A 21,225-nucleotide genomic window follows, 5' to 3' on the forward strand; every position below is an offset into this window, starting at 1 on the left:
CAAGACCTCTAATTATCCCTGACACCATTGGGCTAACAATGCTAGAATACCAACTGCCCTGTGCTATTAAAACTCTCAGTCCCTCTCCTAGGCTTTTCCCAGCAGGATTCCTGCTGGTAAAGTGGATAATCTTCTTCGCTTCCTTGCATGGCTTTGTCCAGTACACACCAGTCTTGAAACCTTAGCTTTGCCTGCCCTGCCAGTTGACACCAACCCTGACTCAAAGACAGAAAACTTATTTTGAGTTGTTCTCTGCCACTAGTCCTTTGGCTTCAATTAAGGCAAACCAATTTCTGTGCCCTGCACAAGGGAATGATGCAACTGGTCCATGAGAGCTCTTCAACTCTTCTAAACTTGGAGGGGCGATGGTAAACCTTGATGCAGTGTGCTGAAGTTAAGCATTGGTTTCAGGCCATGAGGCCCAACTACTACATTTCAGGAATTAAGCCAAGAGCACCAGCAATTTAAACTATCAACCTATTTCCTAATGCTGGACTTCTCTCAAAGCAGATTAGTTGTTTATTGATTGTGTCAGAGTAAATAGAGGGAGTCAACTCTCTCCCCTCCCATAACACATATCATATTCTATTATCCATCAAGTGTTTAAGGTTCTTTGCAGTCATTATCCATAATTTTTACAACTTTCCTGAAAGTGTGAGCCAGTAGGATTATCTCTTTGTCTGCTGAGTAGGGCAGGTTTTCAAAATAAATACATTCACGCTCTTTCTTGCTCTTTCATGCAAAATGTATTGTACATAGTCTGGAGTTGGATCCAGACTAAATTGGCAATTCCCTCTTGCAGCTGCAGACCCCCTCATATTGTTTCTCAGAGTTTCCCAATGGTAGCATTTCATGGAGATCAGTGGAAAGGGGCAAGAAAGTTCTGTTCTGGGGTGCTGTGTGGTTTCTGGGCTGTATGGCCGTGTTCTAGAACAGGGCCATACAGCCCAGAAACCACACAGCACCCCAGTGATTCCAGCTGTGAAAGCCTTCAACAATACAAAGTTCTGTTCTGTTTGATGGACAACTTACTCTAGTTCCAATCCATTATATACATGTTTTATGTAAATAAAGGCTGAATGCAGATGGCCATTTGCCAACTATTAAATTACTAATTAGCAGTTAGACTGTGTTGGACCATGCAAAGTAGTCTGTAGGCCTGATTGCTGTGATCCTTTCAGTTGCCCTATGTCCATGGCGAACCTATGGCACTCCAGATGTTCATGGATTACAATTCCCATCAGCCTCTGCCAGGGGCTGATGGGAATTGTAGTCCATGAACATCTGGAGTGCCATAGGTTTGCCACCACTGCCCTATGTTATTATTACATTCAGTAGTTTCAAAAGTAGGGCATATCTTGTTCATGTGCATTTGAGGTTCAACCTCCGTCCTCCAATTAAATATGAAGAGTACAGGGCTGAAGAGGGATCTCTGAGATGCTGGAAAGTTTCTGTGCTAGGTGAATTAACTCTAGGGTTGCCAGCTCCAAACTGGGAAATACCTGGAGATTTTGGGAATGGAGCCTGAGGAGCATGGGGTTTGGTGGAATTATATAGATAAACCTGCTCATTAAAAACATATTATTTTCACACAGTAGTGGCAAATGCTTGGGCTGTACATATTCTGAGTCTCAGGCCTGGGGAATTTGCCCTAATGATTGACATGTGCCTGTATTTTCCTTTTTGTTGTGTGCCGGAATGAAACTTGGGGCAACCCTGGTAGCTCAGGAATTAGGTGATCCAGGTGACCAAGGAAGAGAGGTGGGCAGATGTCTTTGGTAGATGGCTTGGCAAGCAGGCTGTTCCAGGGCCAGCTCAAGATATTTTGGTGCTACTGGAAAAATATCTAACTGCACCTCCCCAGCCCCCATAAAGTATATAATGAATGAAATAGTTGAAATTCGTCGCTCGATGCAGCTGCCTCTCTGTGTCTAACGGCCTTAAGTGTCTGTTTTGGCTAAGCTAAAGCGGTTGTCTTCCTTTCTTAACCTTAGTTCTCCATGCCCATCCCCCTTTTCCTTCTGCAGGTGGATGATGCTATGCTCATGTTTGACAAGACGACTAACCGGCACCGAGGTGAGATCCATATTTTTGGCATGGAAATCTGCACTGGCTGTGTGTCTGTGGCATTCCCAGGCTCCCAGACCCCAGTGACATGCCTACTCCACAGCTCCTCTTTATCTCTGTGCTTCAAACCTCCTTCCTTCATCAACGTGTCCTTTTACCTCAGTCCCTGCTCAGCACAGAGGGCTTTTGTCCACCCGCATCCTGTGAGCTACACTTGCCGATGGAGGAGACAGCCCTGTTTTCCTTCCCCTCCCATCACCTACGTGGCTCCAGCAGTCTGTGTATGTCTTACCTTGTCCTGGGTAATTTGAGCCCACAGGAAGCTGACAGGAGAGCTGAGACTGTCTCTCCTCCTTCGACAGCATGGGGGCCGGCTGCTGCTCCCAGGTCACCTTTTCCCAGAGTCCCTTTTTGATAGTTTGATTACAGAGGGGGAGCCTGCCTGGCCTTGCAAGCTGCTGAGACCACTCCCCTGTGTGTGAGTGAGAGAGAGAGAGAATGGGGGGAGGAGGGAGAGAGAAGGCATGCTGTGTTAAAGGCATTAACTGACTTGAAGGGCTATTGATACGTCCCAAGGGCCCACCCACCCCTCCTCCCAGCGTTTGATTGGCTTGCAAATGTAGAGTTTTTTCCCCTTCATCTATGACACTGCTTCTATTTTTTGAGATGGTACCATCCTTTCATCTGCACATGGGGATAATTTACTATGTAAGCACACCCCTCCTGCCTTAAACGATTGCCGGCTTTTTAGTTAACCTTTTCAGCGATTTCATGTGTACATGTTAGTAGGTGATCATATTTACTTTCCATGCCTGTGAGAACCATCTCTCCCCTCATCCCTGAATCAATTTGGTATGTCATACCCTTCAGGCTGAAAGCTAACATGCCATTCAGAAGGTTAGTCTACAAGCCTGAAGTTTGATCTTCTCCCATGGAGTCAGTTTCTCCCTCCACCCTCCAAATGTATGGCTGGAAGATATCTGTTTTTTCTTTGTGTTGCTGGGTTGGGCATGAGCTGGCACAGTTGGGCACAAGATCTGCCTTCTCCTCAACCAGGGGGATCTCACGCATGATCTCCCCCACACACAACGTATCGATTGTCTTGCATTCTGAAGTGGTACAGGCACGCGAGGAGGCCAGGAGGGCTGTACCCACCTCACTTTTGCATGTTCAAAGTGGGGGCCGGCACTGTTAATATACTGCTAGATTTTGATGACAGTTTTGAATTGCTTGATGAAGTTTCATTCCTGCTGTCTGGCTGACAGTATTTTCCCCAGACTACAGAGCTCCATTATCCCACTACCTGTTCTTTCTTTATAACACAAAGCCTTTCCTGCCCCTAGACTGCAGGCAATGTCTTCTCCCTGGCCCTTTTACTCCTTGACCCTTTATTTTCCCCAGCACTGCTTCCTCCGTTCAACCTTCCCTCCAAATCCTGTTTCCTTGCTCCCAGCTCTGTACTAAATGGCTGCCATTCATTGAGGCTTAAAGAGAGCTTAGGTGCTGGTGATACCTGCAGCCAAGATTAAAAGAGCAACTTTGTTAGTTTTGCCATAGCGACAGCTCATGGACTTCATTCTGATGCAAGGGAGCAGCTGTGGTCCCCTACAGAACCCCACTGTGCTGAAGCAGTCTCTGAATTGTTTGATTTGTCCGATTGGCTGAGCCTCCTCATCTGTTACAAGCTGTTCATGCCTTTTTGTCATCAGTGGGCATTCAAAAGGTAGTGGGAGGCATCAGAGCAAGGAAAAGATACCAGGTTGAAGACAGTTGGCAAGTGGAGTTACGGCTTTGTACATTTCTTGTGAAAGGCCTTGTTGTACTCGCTACAGAAAGCTAGCATATCAGGGTAGGGAGAGAGCTGGGTTGCAATCTCTGTCCATGCTATGCTTGTTTTCTTCATGTGGTGAATTCTACTGCATGATGAGAATTCAATAATGTGAGCATACCTCTGTGGTCTGAGGCGATACAGTCCAGTCAGAGGTGTAACTTCATTGGGATATAGGTCACTGTAATTGGGTCTAATTACAGGACTTGAGTGTGGTGGGATTCCAGTCTGGGTACCTGTTCTGTGTGGTTTTGCTTGAGGTCTCTATGAAGTCAGAATAAGCAAGGCTGAGTCTGTTTTCTTCTTTAGGGTTTGGTTTCGTCACATTCGAAAGTGAAGATATTGTGGAGAAAGTCTGCGAGATCCACTTCCATGAGATCAATAACAAAATGGTAATAGAAACAGCTAGAATGTGAAGTAGTGGGGTGAAAGCCTGGCCCTCTCTCTGAGCAGTACCACCAACTGTCTGGGTCACTAGGGCCTTCAAAGTGTACCATGCAGTCTGGCTCAACTGCTTGACTGAGTTTTATTGAGTGGGTTATGGTTGTTTAGCAACTGCAAGACCACTCCAATTGTATCCATAGGCCCCGAAGTTGCCAAAAAGCTTATACCTCCTGGGCCCAGTGCACTGCCTTCCCTCTTGGGCCACACCACAGCCCAACCGCACCCCTGGGCTGGGGGAAAGTCTCTTGCCATGTCCCTCTGTGGCCCAGGGACTGGCTGGGGAGCTGTTGGGGGCGGGATCCCGCGGGACCTTCAGGCCAGGGGAAAGCCCCTCACCGCTGCCCTCTGCGGCTGGGAAGCTGTTGGGGGCAGGGCTGCGGCCCAGCCTGGCGGGGCCGGGTAGAGGCGCCCAGCAGCGGCCCCTGCCAAACTGATGGGGGGGGAGGGGAGATTTTTCACCCCCACATGATCCCAAGGGGTCCACCTGGTGCGCCGATCCCCACCCCGTCCCCTGGAAACTATGCCACTGTCTCTGGGTTAGTTGGCAATGTGCTTCCCTTTTCAAACCAGGTAAATCAATTCGTTCAAGACTACAGTAGAGCCAGCACGATACAGTGGTTAAGGTGTTGAACTAGGACTTGAGAAACCCAGGTTCAGTTCTGCACTCATGCTGTGGAAGTTTGCTGGGTGATCTTGGGCCAGTCACATACTCTCATCCCTGATCCTGGCTAGTATTTGGATGGGAGACCTCCAAGGAATATCAGGAGCAGGATGCAGAGGAAGGCAGTGCCAAACTGCCTCAAAAATAGCTGGAAACCACACATAAGACTTGAAGAGGGTTGGCATAAGTTGGCTGTGACTTGATGGCAAAAAAACAACACATATGTATAAAGAGAAGGTTTTAGAGAGGGGAATGTTGTCCTGCAAATCCATATAGAAGTCTGTCTGCATTTTATGTTTTTCTTGTCAGGTGGAATGTAAAAAAGCTCAGCCAAAGGAAGTGATGTCCCCCACTGGCTCTGCAAGGGGGCGGTCCCGAGTGATGCCTTATGGGATGGATGCCTTTATGCTTGGGATTGGCATGTTGGGTAAGCATACAAAGAAGGGCAAAAGAAACCCAAATCACTGTACAGTGGCTATCAAAGAAACACGTATTGCTGATGAATATACACGCGTATTAAGTAACGTGCAATCTCTATTACATAACAGTGCAAAAACAATACAAATATAAGCATCTACTTGCTGTAAGACAAGCAATAGTTTTACAAGATAGCAGTAGAATAACAGTCCATGTAAAAGAACTCAGTCTAAATCAGTCTTGGCAAAATAATGGAATCCAAGCAGTCGTAATGACGGACAAATCCAAACAGTTCCAAAAAAGACAGGTGTCTGGAGGTAATCCTGTTTCATAAGAGATCATTCACTCCATCACTAATATTTCATATGCTGTCTTGCCCCAAACATGTAGGATCACTATCTCCAATGAATTCCTTGGGCTCTGGTAGCCCCTACAATAAGACGCATCACTCTGCCATGGGCAATCATGCAGCCATGATAATGCTCTAGTTGGCATGTTGGGTAAGCATGACAAAAGATCTCTCAGCCACCCTCTCCACCTTTCTTCCCTGCTCAAATCAGCCTGGGTTGCTTGCTTCCTGGTAAGGTTTGTGCTGTATAAATTCTGGTTTCTGATGTCCACCAGGACCGATCTAGTTGTAATCCTGATCCTACACCACCATCATCTGGCAGAATGGAGAACTGCATGTATTCTGCTGCTTGGGCAAAAATGTGGCTTCCTAAATAGCTGTAGAATGCTGCTTATTTGAATTAAAAATGCTGGTCGCCTTTGTCCATCCTCCCCTAAAGGTTTGCTGTTAGGGCGTATAAAGATTAACTCATCAGCTACTCGATAAGAGATGTGCTAGGTATAGGTGAGCCTCAAGATGCCAGCCCAGAGTTTAGAATAATCAAATAGCTGCCACCAAGCTTGGGTGAGCCTTTTGCAGCTCTGTGTTAGGAGTCAGTCACATCTGGTACAGAGGTCTAGCAAAAAAGACATGCCTCCTCTCTCTCCTGCGCAGCAAATGCTGATTGGAGGGAAGCAAGAGTCATGCTGAGATATATTGGGCAGCCTCCTCTTTGAGCCATTTGAAGTCACAGGGTCTGTCAGTTCATTTCTCATTCTCCCATGGCACAAATTGTGAAAATACAAAGACTGCAGATCCAAGTTGAAAACCGGGCTAAGCATCATCTTTGCAGAGAGACCTCTTTTATGTAGAGCTGACACCTATATAGGACAAGAAGATTCTTTGAGAGTGAATAGTATAGGATGCTGCTAGCATCAATGGGGTTTCTGACGTGAGAGATGCAACATCTGAAGGCTGCCTGGGAGTCCTGCCATCTACCTTGGGAGAAAGCCTGCTTGCTTCATTCTGTGGGAACATCTTCCCTTGCCATTTCCCTTCCAATCCAGAGTGTCACCACAGAAGACAAAAGGGCCTCCAGTCTCTTGTTCTGGTTGCATACAAACAAGGGACTGAAGTAGGCTTGAGCAAAACCCAATAAAATTAGTAAAATTTGGGTTTGGGTTTTTCTGGTTTTAAAATAATTGGTACAGCTAAAAAAAGGGGAGAAGTTCCATTTGAGTCTGTGGGGATTGGGGGTGGGTAGTGGGGTGGGGTTGGAGTTTGCCTGGAACTATGAAGGTTAAGGATTTCCCAACAAACTTGGTCACAACAATAGTCTTAAATCAGAACTCTTAAAAAGCACAAACAGCCAATTATTTAACTTTTACAAAACCAGAACAGGGGAGGAACAAGGAAACACAGTAAAATTTGGTGTGGGTTTGGGGTTTTTGGAAACTTTTAAATAACTAGGTTAAACAAGGCCTGTAGGCCTAGCCCTTGACCCTCATGTCAGCCCTTTTACAAAGGAAATGTATGACGCCATTTTAAAAAAGGAAAGTTTTGTTGATAGCTATTTGATGCAGTATAAATTCTCTTTTATCAAAGTACCATGTTTAGTACTGCACAGATTAATGGCTTTGACAAAAGCTGTGCTTAAAAATGAATTATACTGTTCATAGTCATTCAAGACTATTTTTCTATTGTGGAAGCACACTACTTTCTCTTCCACCATACCACAACTGATCACACTTTAATCTTTTCATGGAAAAGAGTATAGGTCTTTCAGCAATGCAGGAGGGAAGGTTGGAAAAAAATTCAAGCCTTTTTAAAAGGTTTCTCAGCGGCTACACAATGTGGAATAGTCCCTTTAAACTTTACATGGACAAAACCCCAATAACCCAAATATTCTTTTGAGGTTTTTTTGTATTTGGCTCAGGGTTTTTGAAACTTGTATCCGGCTCCGAATAAAACCCGAAAAAAGCCGAATATGGCTTTTTTGGGGGGTTTTGGCTGGTTCAGCTTTACTAAATCAACAAGCCTAGACTGAAGAGATGTTACGAAAAACTGAGATCTGTTTTGTAGGAAGGAACACTAATTTTTTCCCCTAACAATAGGCTACCCTGGCTTCCAGGCTGCCACCTATGCCAGCCGGAGTTACACGGGCATCGCGCCTGGCTACACTTATCAGTTTCCTGGTAAGTTCTCCTTTTCCTCAGCCTTTTCCTTTAGATTTGATTTGGTGCTTGGGGTGGGCTCCTGACCTCTCTCATGATGCATCCCTGGAGGGTTTTTTTGCCAGTTGTTCCACATTCTGGGAGGGAGGGGATGGGGGAGATGACTAAAGAATCCAAGGACGTAGGTCAAGGGGGGTTCATGGGTTCATACCCCCCATTACATGTCTGGCTTGCTTGAGGGGCCCCCAGGGGTGGGTGGGGGCATGGCCCCGCCCCCTGAGCCCCACCCCCGAACCCACCCTGTAAAAAATCTATACCTATGTCACCGAAAGAATCCAAAGCTTATGCAGGGAAGAAGCCATGCAGAGGCCAGAAAAGCTGATCTAACTCCCTCTTGACTAGATTGTCCATTGAGGCTGGGTGTTTCTGGAAAGGGCCCCCTCCAAGCTTGTCTGTTTGTCTCTCAACTGCGTTCCTCCTTTGTTCCTTTTCCTCCTCAGCTCCCATCTCAAAGCAGAGTTGCCACCTTTCTGAATGCAAAGCAAACTCTTTAATCCTGCATTAATAACAACAACTCAGGTGTTTCCAAGGCTCATGAATGAAAGCCTCATGGAGTCCAAACCTTATAAATGAAGTAAGGGCTCTAAAGTACTCAGCAAACAAACAGACCAGGCTCTTAATTGTATTACACTGCTATGTATAAGGAGAAGAGAGCCAAATCTGGGGTTTTTATAGCAAAGTTAGAATCAAGCAGAACATGGGAGCAAGTTTGCCTGCATAAGCCCCATTTCTTTGAATGGGAGCTATGACTCTCCTCAGCCCTGCAACAAACTGAATTGCTTTTGCAAGTTATCACCATCCAGTGTAATGGAAGAGCGTCATAGCAGCATGGGTGAAGCAAAAGCTAAAAGTTGCCCTTACAGCAGCATCACATTTCTTCAGGGTTATCAATTCTGACATGAGCAGCTACCATTTTCATACAGGTTGCTCTACTTTTAAGCAGAGTTGACTTGTCTTTTCCAGCAATGAGAAATCCAGATTTTAATGGTAATGACCAGAATTTGTTCCATGATCTGAACACTGTATAAAAAGGGGGGGGCACAATAACAAATGGTGATCTAAGTTAAGGCTTACAGACTTGTACCCCTTGCTTTGTCCTCTGAGGATCCTCCGAGCCTCTGTCACCAAGTTGTGAGTATGTTCAGTTTACTTTGGGCGCTGGTCTAATAGCTGCCCTAGAACATACCCTCCGGAGGCAAGGGAAGCTGGTCTGTCTGCTGTAAGATTCTCCAGAACACAGTTTGAAAACCATCTCATGGTTTTCTATAGCAAAATATTTCCTGTTTGTTTTTGCCTTATCTGTCACACCCTTCCTCCAAGGATCTCAGGGTGTAGCACACAGCATTCTCTTCTCCACTGTGGTGCTAGCAACAACACTGCAAGTTAGGTTACAGTGAGAGACAGTGAGTGGCCCATTGACCCTTAATGACTGAGCAGATATTTGAATATAGATCTCCCACCCGAAAGTGTAAGACCACAACACAGCTTTTATTGACACTTCGCATATTTCCCTACAAAGAAATTCATGGGTAGATGCAGCACTCAACTCTCTTTTCCTTTCCCACTTTAACTTTAGGCCTGGTGCCCAATTATCACTCCTCTTAATTATTACTTTTAGAAGTGTTTCTGTTTGCAAAGTGCTTTTCAGCTCTCACTGTATTCACAATGAGCCTGTGATAAATGTAGTTCAGATGGGAAAACTGAAGTAATACTTAACAATTGTGTCCCATGTTCCTTTTGAAATTGTCGGCTTTTGGAACTGGCTGGCTTTCAGAACAAGTGGTAACTCAAAGGATCCCCATGTCCTACTCAATCCATAATGTTTTTGTTTGCTGTTGCATCTCTGTTGCTTTGCTGGATCCCCTCTCCAGGGGGAATTGACCAAGCATCCTAAGTTGTCTTGCCTTTCATTTTTAGAATTCCGTGTAGAGCGGACCCCTCTCCCGAGTGCCCCCGTCCTCCCTGAGCTCACAGGTCAGTCCTGCTGATTTCCTAAGCCTTGCAAAAAAAAAGTGTGAGGGGAGCAGGGGGGCTTTGGGCTGTTCCAGCAGTGTCACTGCTTTTCCACTTCAGGGGCAACAGGGAGGTGTCTGCAAATGGTTCTGATTTCCTTGTCTGTCGGCATCAAAGTCGGGTGGGGATAGGTGGAGGGAAGTGGAAATGCACATTAGATAGGAAAACAGTCATATCCAACCTGAAAGATATTTGTCGGCTTGAATTGAAAAGTGTTTGTCCTGTTGCCTACCCTACCATCGCTCCCTCTTCAGGAAAAATATGTCTTGTTTCCCCAGTCCAACTTAAAGTGGACACACAGAGCATAAAACCTGCTCACTCCCTTCTGTTAAAACAATCGAGGGGTTGTTTCTTTGCACAACTGACTGGCTACAGTTCATTAGAAGATCCCAAGTTCAGTCATTGCATCTCCAGCTGAAAAATTTCAAGTGGTGGCATTTGGCCTAAGAAACTTTGAAGTACTGCTCCCAGTAAGAGGATCAGTGATCTGAACTGCTATGAAAGCACCATCCTGCAGGTTGTATTTTTAAAGCAATGCTGGAAGAATTTGGATTACCTTGAGAACTCCCATCCTGAGTTCAAATCAAGGTCCATTTTGTCCAGCGCATTATCTCTGGTAGCACCCATCCAGAAGCCTTAAAGCTCATGTGATGGAACAGGAATCACCTTTTTCTGCTTGTATAGTCAAAGACATACTAGCTCCATCCATTATTTTAGCTATCATATTTAATAGCCACTGATGGGCCTCGTCGCCGTGGTCTGCCTTATTATTCTGTAAAAGCCATCTAAACTGCAGGCTTTATGTGGTTTCTTTTTTCTGTCTTGTACCAATGGCTGTCTATTTCACTAGGTCAATCTGAGTTCGTGTATGATATAAAAGAGGACAAATTTCTCCATTCATGATTTTATAGACCACTATTAAGTCTCCTGTCCTCTCCTCCTTTTTTTCTAAACTTCATCAAAATAGCTCCCTTCTAAAAGAGCTGGTGAAAGTTAAACAGTCAATAGACTGAGCTGATATCCAAGAAATTCCAGGTCCAAATCACACCTCATTAGGGGGTCTCGGTCAAGGGATTCTTGCTCTGCCTTGCCCTCCCCACATCTAAAGTATGAGGACAATAATGTCAACCTGCCTCATAGGTTGTAAGAATGGTAACCAATAATATACATGAAGTATTCTGAAGTACTCAGTAGCATCAAAGCAATGCATAATTTTTTAACAGTATGTCCTGGATTCCAATCTTCTCTGAGCTCCTTGGGACACTTAGAAGTACAATAGTATTATTTATTTATTTATTTATTTATTTATTAACCTTTAATAGGCATAGAGAAGTACAATAGTATTTAAGTTCTGGGAACCGTGTGGCACTCCCCTTGCCTTTTTCCAGAGATAGATTAGTGAAGGAAATCTAGATGTTTTGGTGGTCCTTCCTGGACACATCAAAAATAGCAATGAAATATTTATATATTTTTATTTACAGAATTCATATCTGGCCTTTCTGCCATCACAAGGGCCACCAAGACAGTTGACATAAAAAAATACATGGTAAAATCACATTTTAATACCAACCCTGCACACACAAACACACACACATAATTAAACAATTAAACCCAGCTGAAATACAAAGATCTAGAAACAATTAAAACATCGGTCAGGAAGGAGGGGATGCTAAACGAAATGAAACAAAAGGGAACAGACAAATCTCTCTGGGTAGGGAGTTCCAGAATTTGGGGGCCACAACCAGCAAGGCCCACTCTCAGGTAGCCACCCACCTAAGCTCAGAAGGCAGAGGCATCTCCTGAAGCAGGGCCTCTAAATGTTCAGGTAGATTCCTAAGGGAGTATGCAATCCCTCAAGTATGTTGGTCCATGTAAGTCTTTGAAGATCAACACCATCACCTTGATTTGTGTCTGGAAGTATATTGAGAACCAGTGTAGATGCACCAAAGTTGAAGTGCTCGGGAGCAGCAGCAGCAGCAGCAGAAGGCCATTGCTTTCACATCCTGCATGTGAGCTTCCAAAGGCTTCCAAAGGCATCTGGTGGGGCACTGCGAGTAGCAGAGTGCTGGACTAAGTGGACTATGATCCGTTCCATCAGGCTCTTTTTTATGTTCTTATGAAGTGATACAGTCCCTACAACCAACTCCAGTCCTGGCTATAGCATTCAGTACCAAACTGAAGTTTCTGAACACTTTTCCAGGGCAGCTTCACATTGCAGAAATCTAATGTAGATTAACTAGGGCATGCACCATAGTGGCCAAATATTTTCTTACCTGAAAAGGCTGCAGCTGACCAGCCTGACAAAGCTGGTGAAAAACAGTCTTAGCTACAGCCGCTACTTGCTTATCCCACAGTAGGGCTGAATCCAAGAGTACCCCCACACTACAGACCTGCTCAGTGGGAGCGTAACTCCATTCAGAATGAGCAGCACCTTAAATCCTTGGTCAAACCTTCTGCTCATAAGTAGCATTTCTGTGTTGTTGAGATTAAGTTTCAGTTTTATTGGTCTGCATCCACTCCAAAACTGTCTCCAGGCGCTGACTCAGGGTTTCTATAGCTTCCCCAGGATCAGCAGGAAGTGTAAGAACACAGTGTCATTTGCATATCGGTGACACACCATCCCAAATCTCCAGGTGCCCTCCCCCAGTGGCTTCATGTTGATTTTAAAGCAGAGGAGACCAGTCTGAACCTTGTAGGATCCCAAAGGCCATGTGGCTGAGCATCACTTTCCCAGATACGATGGAGCACATAGGTGTCAAACTCGCATCCCTCCAGATGTTATGGACTACAGTTCCCATCATCCCCTGCCAGCATCATGATGGCAGGGGATGGTGGGAACTGTAGTCCATAACATCTCAAGGGGCCTGAGTTTGACACCTGTGGCAGTAGAGGATAAGGAAAGGCAACCAGGGGCTGCTTAGGGCTTCCGCTTTTTCTTCCCGCCCCTTTTCTTCCTCTGCAGTCCAGCATAGTGCCAGTTCTGGAGGTGCTTTCCTCCTGCTGCTATCATTTCCCCAGCCTTTGCAGCTGTCCTGGTGTATTGTGCCTAGCATTCAGTCTCTCCCCCCCCCCCCTTTTTGAGAAATAAGCTGATCGCTTCCTGATACATCATCCCATCCTTCGTAACACCCCCCTCACTCTTGATGCTTTCACCTTTCTTCTGGGATTTGGACGACGTGGGGTTTATTGTGAGGGAAGCATACGTGGGGTTTTGTTTTCCTGCTGTGGCTTCTTACATGAGGGGGTCTCAGTGGGTCAGATGCTGTGGCCCCGCCTGCACATTCACAACAAAATAGGTTTGCCATCTTGTTGTACAAAAAGGTTAGTTGTGCAGGCAGTAGTTTTCTAGCATCAGTGTTAGAGAGGCTGCTTCGTGTGTGAGTAGACTGCTTGAGAAATTCCTGTTTCTTAGTAGCTGAATAGGCTTTCTCCAGAGAAGAAGGAAGGGGGGTGGCTGAGCCTGAGTTCTGTCATTTCCCAGGACGGGGTGGAGGTGTGGAAGAAGAAGCAACGTGGCGATGGGGCTTGCAGGCTGGTCATTTGTTTTTGTTTTTTCGTGGGAGGTATCTCTTTCTTAGAGGACCTGCCAGCCTAGATCCCTGTACTAAGCTTTTGGGTCAGTAATGGAGATTTCACAGCAGATGGGCTCTTTGCATTCTCTGCCTTCATGAACAAATACAAGCCACTTCCAAGTAACACTGAATACAAAGCAGGGCAGTTGGTTCAAAGAGAGCTTGTGAAGATCTTGGGGGGGGGGGGGGGGGCACAGGTTGCAGCCATTGGAGCGAAGGTAGAAGGCTGTTATGTCTCCCATTCAAGCTCATGAGTTCTAGCTGCACAAAGAGTTGTCTGGGAACCCTCTTTAGTGGCTCTCTTGTTCTTTGTAACTCAGAATGTTCCATCCAAGAGGCAAGATATGTTACTGTGGGACGTGCAAGCCAGACCAGCAGGGTACCCCACCCCCCTTCAGTCAAGAATTCAAAAGCCACTGCAGGCTCAAGCCTTGATAGGTGTGCTTTGGATACTTGGCTAAGCTTATACCTCCCACCTCTCAAAAAGAGGGTGAAAACAACTTTACCTGATGGGAAACCAGAGTTCACTCTGACATCTGTTCCTTTCTCTTTTTTCCCCCAGCCATTCCTCTCACTGCGTATGGACCAATGGCAGCAGCTGCTGCTGCAGCAGCTGTGGTGCGAGGGACAGGTAACTGTTGTCTAGCTGCCCAGTGGGGTGCCTTGTAGGCTTTTGGTAAACTTGGTGCTGGGTTGTTGGGGGTGGGTGGGGGGGCAGAGCTACCATTTTGTCATCTTCACTAGTTTTGCTTCCTCCTGCAGGCTCCACCCCAAGCCGTACCGGTGGCTTCCTGGGCACTACCAGTCCTGGGCCAATGGCAGAACTTTATGGAGCAGCCAATCAGGAGTCAGGAGTCAGCAGTTACATCAGTGCAGCAAGTCCTGCCCCAAGTACCGGCTTTGGGCACAGCCTAGGGGTAAGTGATCTGTCATATAGTGGGTAGAGCACAGGCTTTGGGTTCAAAGTCACAGGTTCAACTCCTGACCTCTTCAACTTACAAGATGTAAAAAGCCATCTCTGACAACCGCCCATGGTCTGCTTGCATGAACAATAAACACACAAGGAAGTCACTTCCATGATGTTGCCTCCCTCTCTTCTATGATTGGGACAATCACAGCATAATTTTGTGGCATGCATGTGTGCGATACTATATTTTTCATGCATTTTTTGTGCGCAGGCTTTATCGCAAAGGTTTTGTCAGAATTCTTTTGTCAAGAATTCTTTTTGTCAGAATTGGCTTTCAGCAAATTTAGAATGGGCCATCTGCTGTCAGCCAGAATTGATGTAGCTCTTATGTTCATATTTATTCAGCAAGCTACTTTAAAATGTGGAGAATAAAAGATTTGCTTATGGTTATAAGCACTGTTGGTAGTCCTGCATTTCTGTATCATGTTCATGTATTCAAAGCAGCATAGATATATTCAGTGAGTGCTTTGTTTTTGTTTTTTAGGGGCCTTTGATTGCAACAGCTTTCACTAATGGTTACCACTGAAATTGTGAACCAAGAATGGAGGTAAGATGTGGGAGAGGAATGGGAACATTTCAGCTTGACTTCTGCAATGTACTGTATGTAGGAATGCTGTTGAAGATCAGAAACTTCAACTGGATCAGAATGCAGCACGAGAAGATTGTTGATCGTATATCCTGCTTCTGAGAAGCATTTGGCCACTGGAAACATAATGCTGACTTGCTAACCCTTTTGATCAGATCCAGCAGGACTTTTCTTGTGAGCCTGTATGGTACATATATTATTGTCAATATTGCAAGATCCCTCTTTGAATTTCTGAGAATGTTGATAAGTTGCCTTGAAGAAGTGTGAACCGCCTTCTTTACTTGCCCCTTGTCATTCATGGCTTTTAGCAACATGCTGAGGGCCAGATGAATTTAAGAGGTGGCTAATGCTTGCTTGACCAAGGTTTTGTGCTGACTGCTTTTGACAAGTTGGTAGGAGGAAAACTAACGTGGGAGCCAACAGATTTATAGGCTAGTTGCTAATATCCCTTTAATGGGAAGTTGCTGGAACAAGTGGTGGCTGTTCAACTTCCAGCAGTTCGGAATGAAAGCAATTAGCTAAACCCATTTGAGCTGGATTTCAGGCCTACTTTTGGAATGTCAACAGTTTTGTCAACCCTGTGGATTTTCTTTGTTTGGAATGTAACAGGGATAGTGTAGCCTGCTCTGCTGGACCTCTCATTCATGTTGGATACCATTAGCTCTGGTATTCTTCTGGATTATTTGGTTGGGTGTGAGCATTCAGGGTGCTGTGCTTTGGTTGCTCCGCTTCTACACGGCTAATGATTTCTAAAAAATGGGGCTAGAGTAGGTTTGGCACCATGGGAGACATCACCTTTATCTGCAGAGTGTACCCATTTGGAAAAGAGCTGGTTTCACCATAAGATGCTTAATTTGGAACCTTTTACTATTTTGTAGTTGGCCTTTGCCCCCTCCGCAGTGACAGCCATTTTGTGATTGGCTTCTATACCCCATGACTGCCATTTTGTGGAGGCACTCACTACCTCCACATTCCAAAAGTGCCCACGTTTGTTAGTGCTGTCTGTAAACATCTTGGGCTGGCCTTGATTTTTGGCTCATGGATTCCATTTCAGTTGTTCTTCAAGAGAACCCCAACATTGCTTTAGAAAAGGAGTGTACACTTCCTTGGAATTGGCTACAAATGCAAATATTTTGTGATGTATGGTCTTTGATACCACCTTTTTAAATACTTTTTTTTGTTCCCTTTCTTTACCTCCGGCAGATTCCCCAGTGAACAAACCAAGGACAGTGATCTGGAGGATCTGGCAAAACTCAAGGGATGAGCCAAGATTTCATTGTAATAAATAAAACTGCACACGCTGCCGGCTGTCGGCCGGGCTTCCGCTAGCCTGCCCTGATCTCTCCTATTGCCCAGAAAGCACTGGATTTGAATGCAAGGAGATCTTCTCTTCTTTTGTTACTAACCACAGACCGTTTACACTTCTCCTCAAACCCTCCGACCCACAGATTCTTCTTTTATTTATTTTGTTAGTTTGTTAGTTTTTATTTTTTATCTTTTGGGGGAGGGGACAGAGGAGGGAAAGGAGGTGAGTCCTCTCAATTTTTTTTGTTATTGTTGCTGTTTTGCTCTTTTTTGGAGCCAGTAGAACCATTTTATGAATTGGATTTCTGTGATCGTGCATAGGTAGCTTTATTGAGGAATATTTTTATTTTGGTTTGGAAATCTTTTTTTGTTATATATATATATATATATTGTGAGTGGGGATGTGATGGGACAGGCTCGGTCATGAGAAAAAGTCATTTTTAAAGGACGTTGATATAAACTGAAAGTTTTGAAGGGAAGAGAAAGCTGAGAGGCATTGATACGATTAATGATTTTTCTCTTTTTTCTGTCAATGTGAAGTTTTAAAACGTGCAGAATTAGCAGGATGTGAACGCTCGGAGGGCATTGCTGTGGAACAAACGCAAACTGTATATTTTGCTAAGTGAAAAAAAACACTATTCCCTATGGGTTGAAAAGAAAGTTTTTTTTCTTCTTTTTCTCTAGATTTTAGGTTTCTGTGGGTTTATTATTGTTATGCTTTTTCTTCACCTTCCTGTATCTCTTGTAAATACGACAACGGGTTCCTGGGCCTTGTCTCCACACAGCAATTTTGGGTTTGCTTTCTTTTTTCTTTTTTCCTTCTGGGCTTTGATGCCGTAAATGTGAGCAATACTCTCCAGTTGGACCACGATGAACCTCCTTTCTTTTTTATACCTTTTAATGTAAGATTTTAAGACCTCTGATGCGACAGAAGTGTGGTGGGGTGGGTACGAGGGGTGTACGTGTGTGCGCGTGCGCAGGGGTGGAGAAGGGAGGTGGCTGAACCAGCTGTGAGCCGTCTCGCTGAGCGGTTTCAGCAGGCATTGCTTCTGTTGCAGCGCCAGCAAAGGGCTTCAGCTGCCACCACTGGTCTCTGCGAACACTGTTGATGAACTTTAACTCTCCCAATATTTATTGCTTCCTGCAGAGGGGTCGTAGCCCACAGGGAGGCTTGGAGTACTGTGGCATGGGGCATTGAGGTGACAATTCAGACACTGGACAAAGGAAGTCTTGCTAACTAGGGAGATTCAGAATGCTTCTCAGGGATCCTGTGAGAGAAAAGCTTCAGCTTCTCACTGTCCTTACGCAGCCGTTATGGAACTGGCCGAACGAGAGGTGCTGGTTGAAGAAGGGCAGTCTGCACACCTCCTCAGAGGCTCTCTCCATGCAGATGGCAGTCCTCACCTGTGTTTCCCACTAAATATTCCCTCCCTTGTGTTTCATAGAGTCTCGGGTTCTTTTACTCCCATTGTCAAAAACTGCCAAGACTGAGACCAGGATCCAGGAAAGTCCCCCTATAGCATTTTTGGGGGACATTCATGTGCAGATAGTAATTTAAACCTGTTTTCTCTATAGGCATCTTCGCATGTGGGTGCTCCATTCTGCAGTCTGCATTGCACTACTTAGTTGGTGGGGTGGCTAACTAGTGGCTGGCCTTCCCTCAGTGGTGGGGTTGGCTTTTATGGGCTTTCAGGTATCATCTGACTCTTGAACGTAACCTAAATCATGAGAATTGGGAGATATCTGAAAGCCCATCGAGAGCAGCCACTTCTGAAATCAGAATCTGCTTTCCCCAGAGGCACATCTGCCTTGATGAAGAAACCAGAGCATCGCTCTCCACCATGAGATTTGGATACTGTTTTGGGCAGTCCTTGAGGCTACAGCACTGCTGAAGTTAAGCATGTGTGGGGATGGATCAGCCCCTTGGATGAGAGACTTCTGCATCCCTATGTTAAATGTAGGATTTGTCTCATAAGTAAATTGAGGACTGCTCTTGGACTCATAGCTTTCTTCTTCTAGTCTCTTTCCCTACAAACTCAGTTAACTGGACCATTTTATTCATTACCTGGTCTAGGTGCACACCTGAGAAGTTTTAAGTACACATCTAAGAGTGCAAAATGTAAATGCGGCAAACCCACATATTCTGGAAGTATACTCCTCAGGGGGCCTCGTGGGCTGCCACTCCTTTTTGAGGGTGCCCTCAGTAGCAAACTGAACTGACTCTGCGTAATGTGAAAAATGGTCCTTAAATTAATGAAACTTCCCAGTTACAGCAAGAACCTTGAGGGATAACTGTTTTTAGGGGCAAGTTTGGGTCTGACATTTGTTTATACTTGAACCAAAGACCTTGCTTAAGGGGAGCAACTGAGCCTTCTATTAAGATGCAGGGTGACATTTACTCCCAGGGAAAATAATGTAGCTTCATCTTAAATTGTAAAGAATGCCTTTCCTTTCCCCTCCCCCCTTCAAACTTTGCCCATCACAGCAGGAACAGGTAGGGTAGGAGTCCGCTGTCCTTCCCTCCTTAGGCTGGCAACAACGAGAGTTGAAAACTGTGATGGGTCTTCAGAACCCATCGTAAGCACCCCATTTCTTTTTTGACCGAATGTGTTTTTCATTGGTTTTGGTGGTGAGGGGTTTTTGGGGCATTACTACAAGGAGCATCCCTCATTTGACCAGTGACTACACTGAGAGATGAAAAATGGAAGAGTTCATTCAATGTAGCATAAAGCAATTGTGGACCGTACCATTTTGAGTTGTCAGAGTGGTGGGAATGGTGCATGTTGGAATGCCCTGTCAGCTTAAAAAAAGGGGGGGAAACCCTCTTACGTTAAGAAAATCAGCATAAGTGTGCTGTCTATCCTTCTCCCTGAAATGCTAGTGTTTGGTTTGCATATTGGAATGCAAACATCATGGAGAGTGGATTCCCCTTCACCTGCAGCCCAAAGTGGTACAATCCATCTTTCCTATTCAATTCTAATTGTATAAAAACTGGCACCTGAACGGGCGTCCCATGGGTAAGGATGACTCCATCAGAAGGCTTCAACTCTCTAGGGGGGAAAATCCTTTCCCTCTTTCCACTTCTCCCCATAGAATTGCTCTCTTGTCCATGGATTTGAAGTATTACAGGCCCCCACCCTAAGCAGCTTGAAAAATATTGGGAGAGTTCTCTTTTGGGGGTAGGGTGGGAAGAAGGGGGGTACTTAGCTAATTAGTAATGGAAACACAAAGCAATAATTTTTGTTACTGAGACGAGTCTTGTGTGTCTGTTTTTTTAAAAAAACAAATGAAATTAAAGAGCAGCAGCAATTGATTGGGTTTTATTTTTATTCTCTCGTCTTCAACTTTGGAGGCTACAGATGGCACTCTGCCTCCTCCATGGTACCTGTGCTGAGCTGCTTCTGTGCCCATTTCCCAACCGGTATTGGCTGTACTGAGGTCTAGAATTTTCATTCCAGCCCTCTTGGCTGCTGCCTAGAATTGGAGCTGTGGTTGGGAAGTGGCGGTGTGTGTGCGCGTGCGTGTTTTTAAAAAAAATAAAGCTGTGGTTTTTATTAAGCCAGTTTTATTACACATCAATGTTTATTCTCTCCATACCTGTAACCCCCTTTTCCAGATTTTCAGTTTAAAATTCCTAATAAATTATTTGAAAATGGCTTTTGTTTTGTGGTGTCAGTCTCAGGGTCAGTATTTCAAAGATTCTTTTGAACTTGCATTTGGAAAACATCCCAAATATGGATAGGTTGCTAAGGAAAAGCATGACAGATAAAGGGGATTTATTGGTGCATTTTGATCATGAATTCATTGTAGTAGCAACTGCCAGGTGATCTGGCTGAGATATGTCTACATTCATTTCTTCACTGAGGAAACCTGCTTTGATATATGATAACGTGGCTGAGTTTAGACTGTATTACTGGGTGGCAGAGGGGGAGGCAGATCAGTCTGTAGGAGGTTTTGCTCTCCAACGCCTATTTAAAACAATGGGAACTGTGAAAGAACCATGGTTATAGTCCTCAGAACCTTCATTTCAATTGGATTTACAAATCTGTTTGTATTGTGGGGGGTGGGGGGAAAGTAGGCCAAAACTATTTTGATTTTCTTCCCAGGCACCCAAATGCCGTTGGCCAGCCCTGTTCTCCTTAGGAGCTGAGACTATCTAACAGTGCAATCCGAAGAAGAGTCATTCCAATGTAAGCCCATTGAAATTAATGGGTTTAGACTGGAGTAACTCTTTTAAGGATTGTACTGTAAGAGTTAGATGGGGTCCATTAGTAGGCTAATGAAGCTTGCTCACTGGAAGTGAGCCATGTTTGAACTTCATTTCACATCTTGGAGATCTGGATAGGAGTCCAAATGCAGACAGCAAGCCTTTCTGTTAATTTGATGTAAAGCAGTGGCCATGTGCATATTGACCCCAACCAATCAAGAATTTCATGTTTGTAGTACTTTGCTCAAAGAGAAATAATGGTTGATATTCATGATAAGTAGAACTTGTCCTTTAAAACCTGTTGAGACGGCAGTGTGGGTGCTGTGCCACCTGTTAATTTACGCAAACAATTTATGAGCTGCTTTTTTCCTGTTTGCAGAGCTGTTGACAATTTATAGACAGGTTGATGCTAGCCTCGTTGTGTGGCCACCAATATCTACAGCTGATTGGACGAAATCTGTGACGCTAACAATCACCTTGATCTTTTGAGTTCAGAAGCCTGAGAGAGACCACAGTTCAGTTGGAGAGACATGATTTGCATACTGAAAGTTCAGTCTGTGGCATCTTCAGCTAAAAAGGATGTCAGGTTGCACTCC

General features: G+C 44.9%; 1 protein-coding gene across 1 annotated transcript in view; it reads left to right on the forward strand.

Annotated features, from left to right (window-relative positions):
* MSI1 (musashi RNA binding protein 1) overlaps positions 1-20,078 on the forward strand; it is a 103,776-nt gene extending 83,698 nt beyond the window's left edge. Inside the window, 9 exon segments of the mRNA XM_048514924.1 lie at positions 2,028-2,076; positions 4,205-4,287; positions 5,310-5,427; positions 7,860-7,940; positions 9,897-9,953; positions 14,127-14,195; positions 14,327-14,481; positions 15,016-15,078; positions 16,321-20,078. Of these exon segments, the coding sequence (XP_048370881.1) occupies positions 2,028-2,076; positions 4,205-4,287; positions 5,310-5,427; positions 7,860-7,940; positions 9,897-9,953; positions 14,127-14,195; positions 14,327-14,481; positions 15,016-15,057 (654 nt within the window). The 3' untranslated portion in view covers positions 15,058-15,078; positions 16,321-20,078.
* The last annotated feature ends 1,147 nt before the right edge of the window (positions 20,079-21,225 follow it).

The sequence above is a fragment of the Sphaerodactylus townsendi genome, linkage group LG13 (assembly GCF_021028975.2).
Source record: "Sphaerodactylus townsendi isolate TG3544 linkage group LG13, MPM_Stown_v2.3, whole genome shotgun sequence".
Classification (NCBI taxonomy): domain Eukaryota; kingdom Metazoa; phylum Chordata; class Lepidosauria; order Squamata; family Sphaerodactylidae; genus Sphaerodactylus; species Sphaerodactylus townsendi.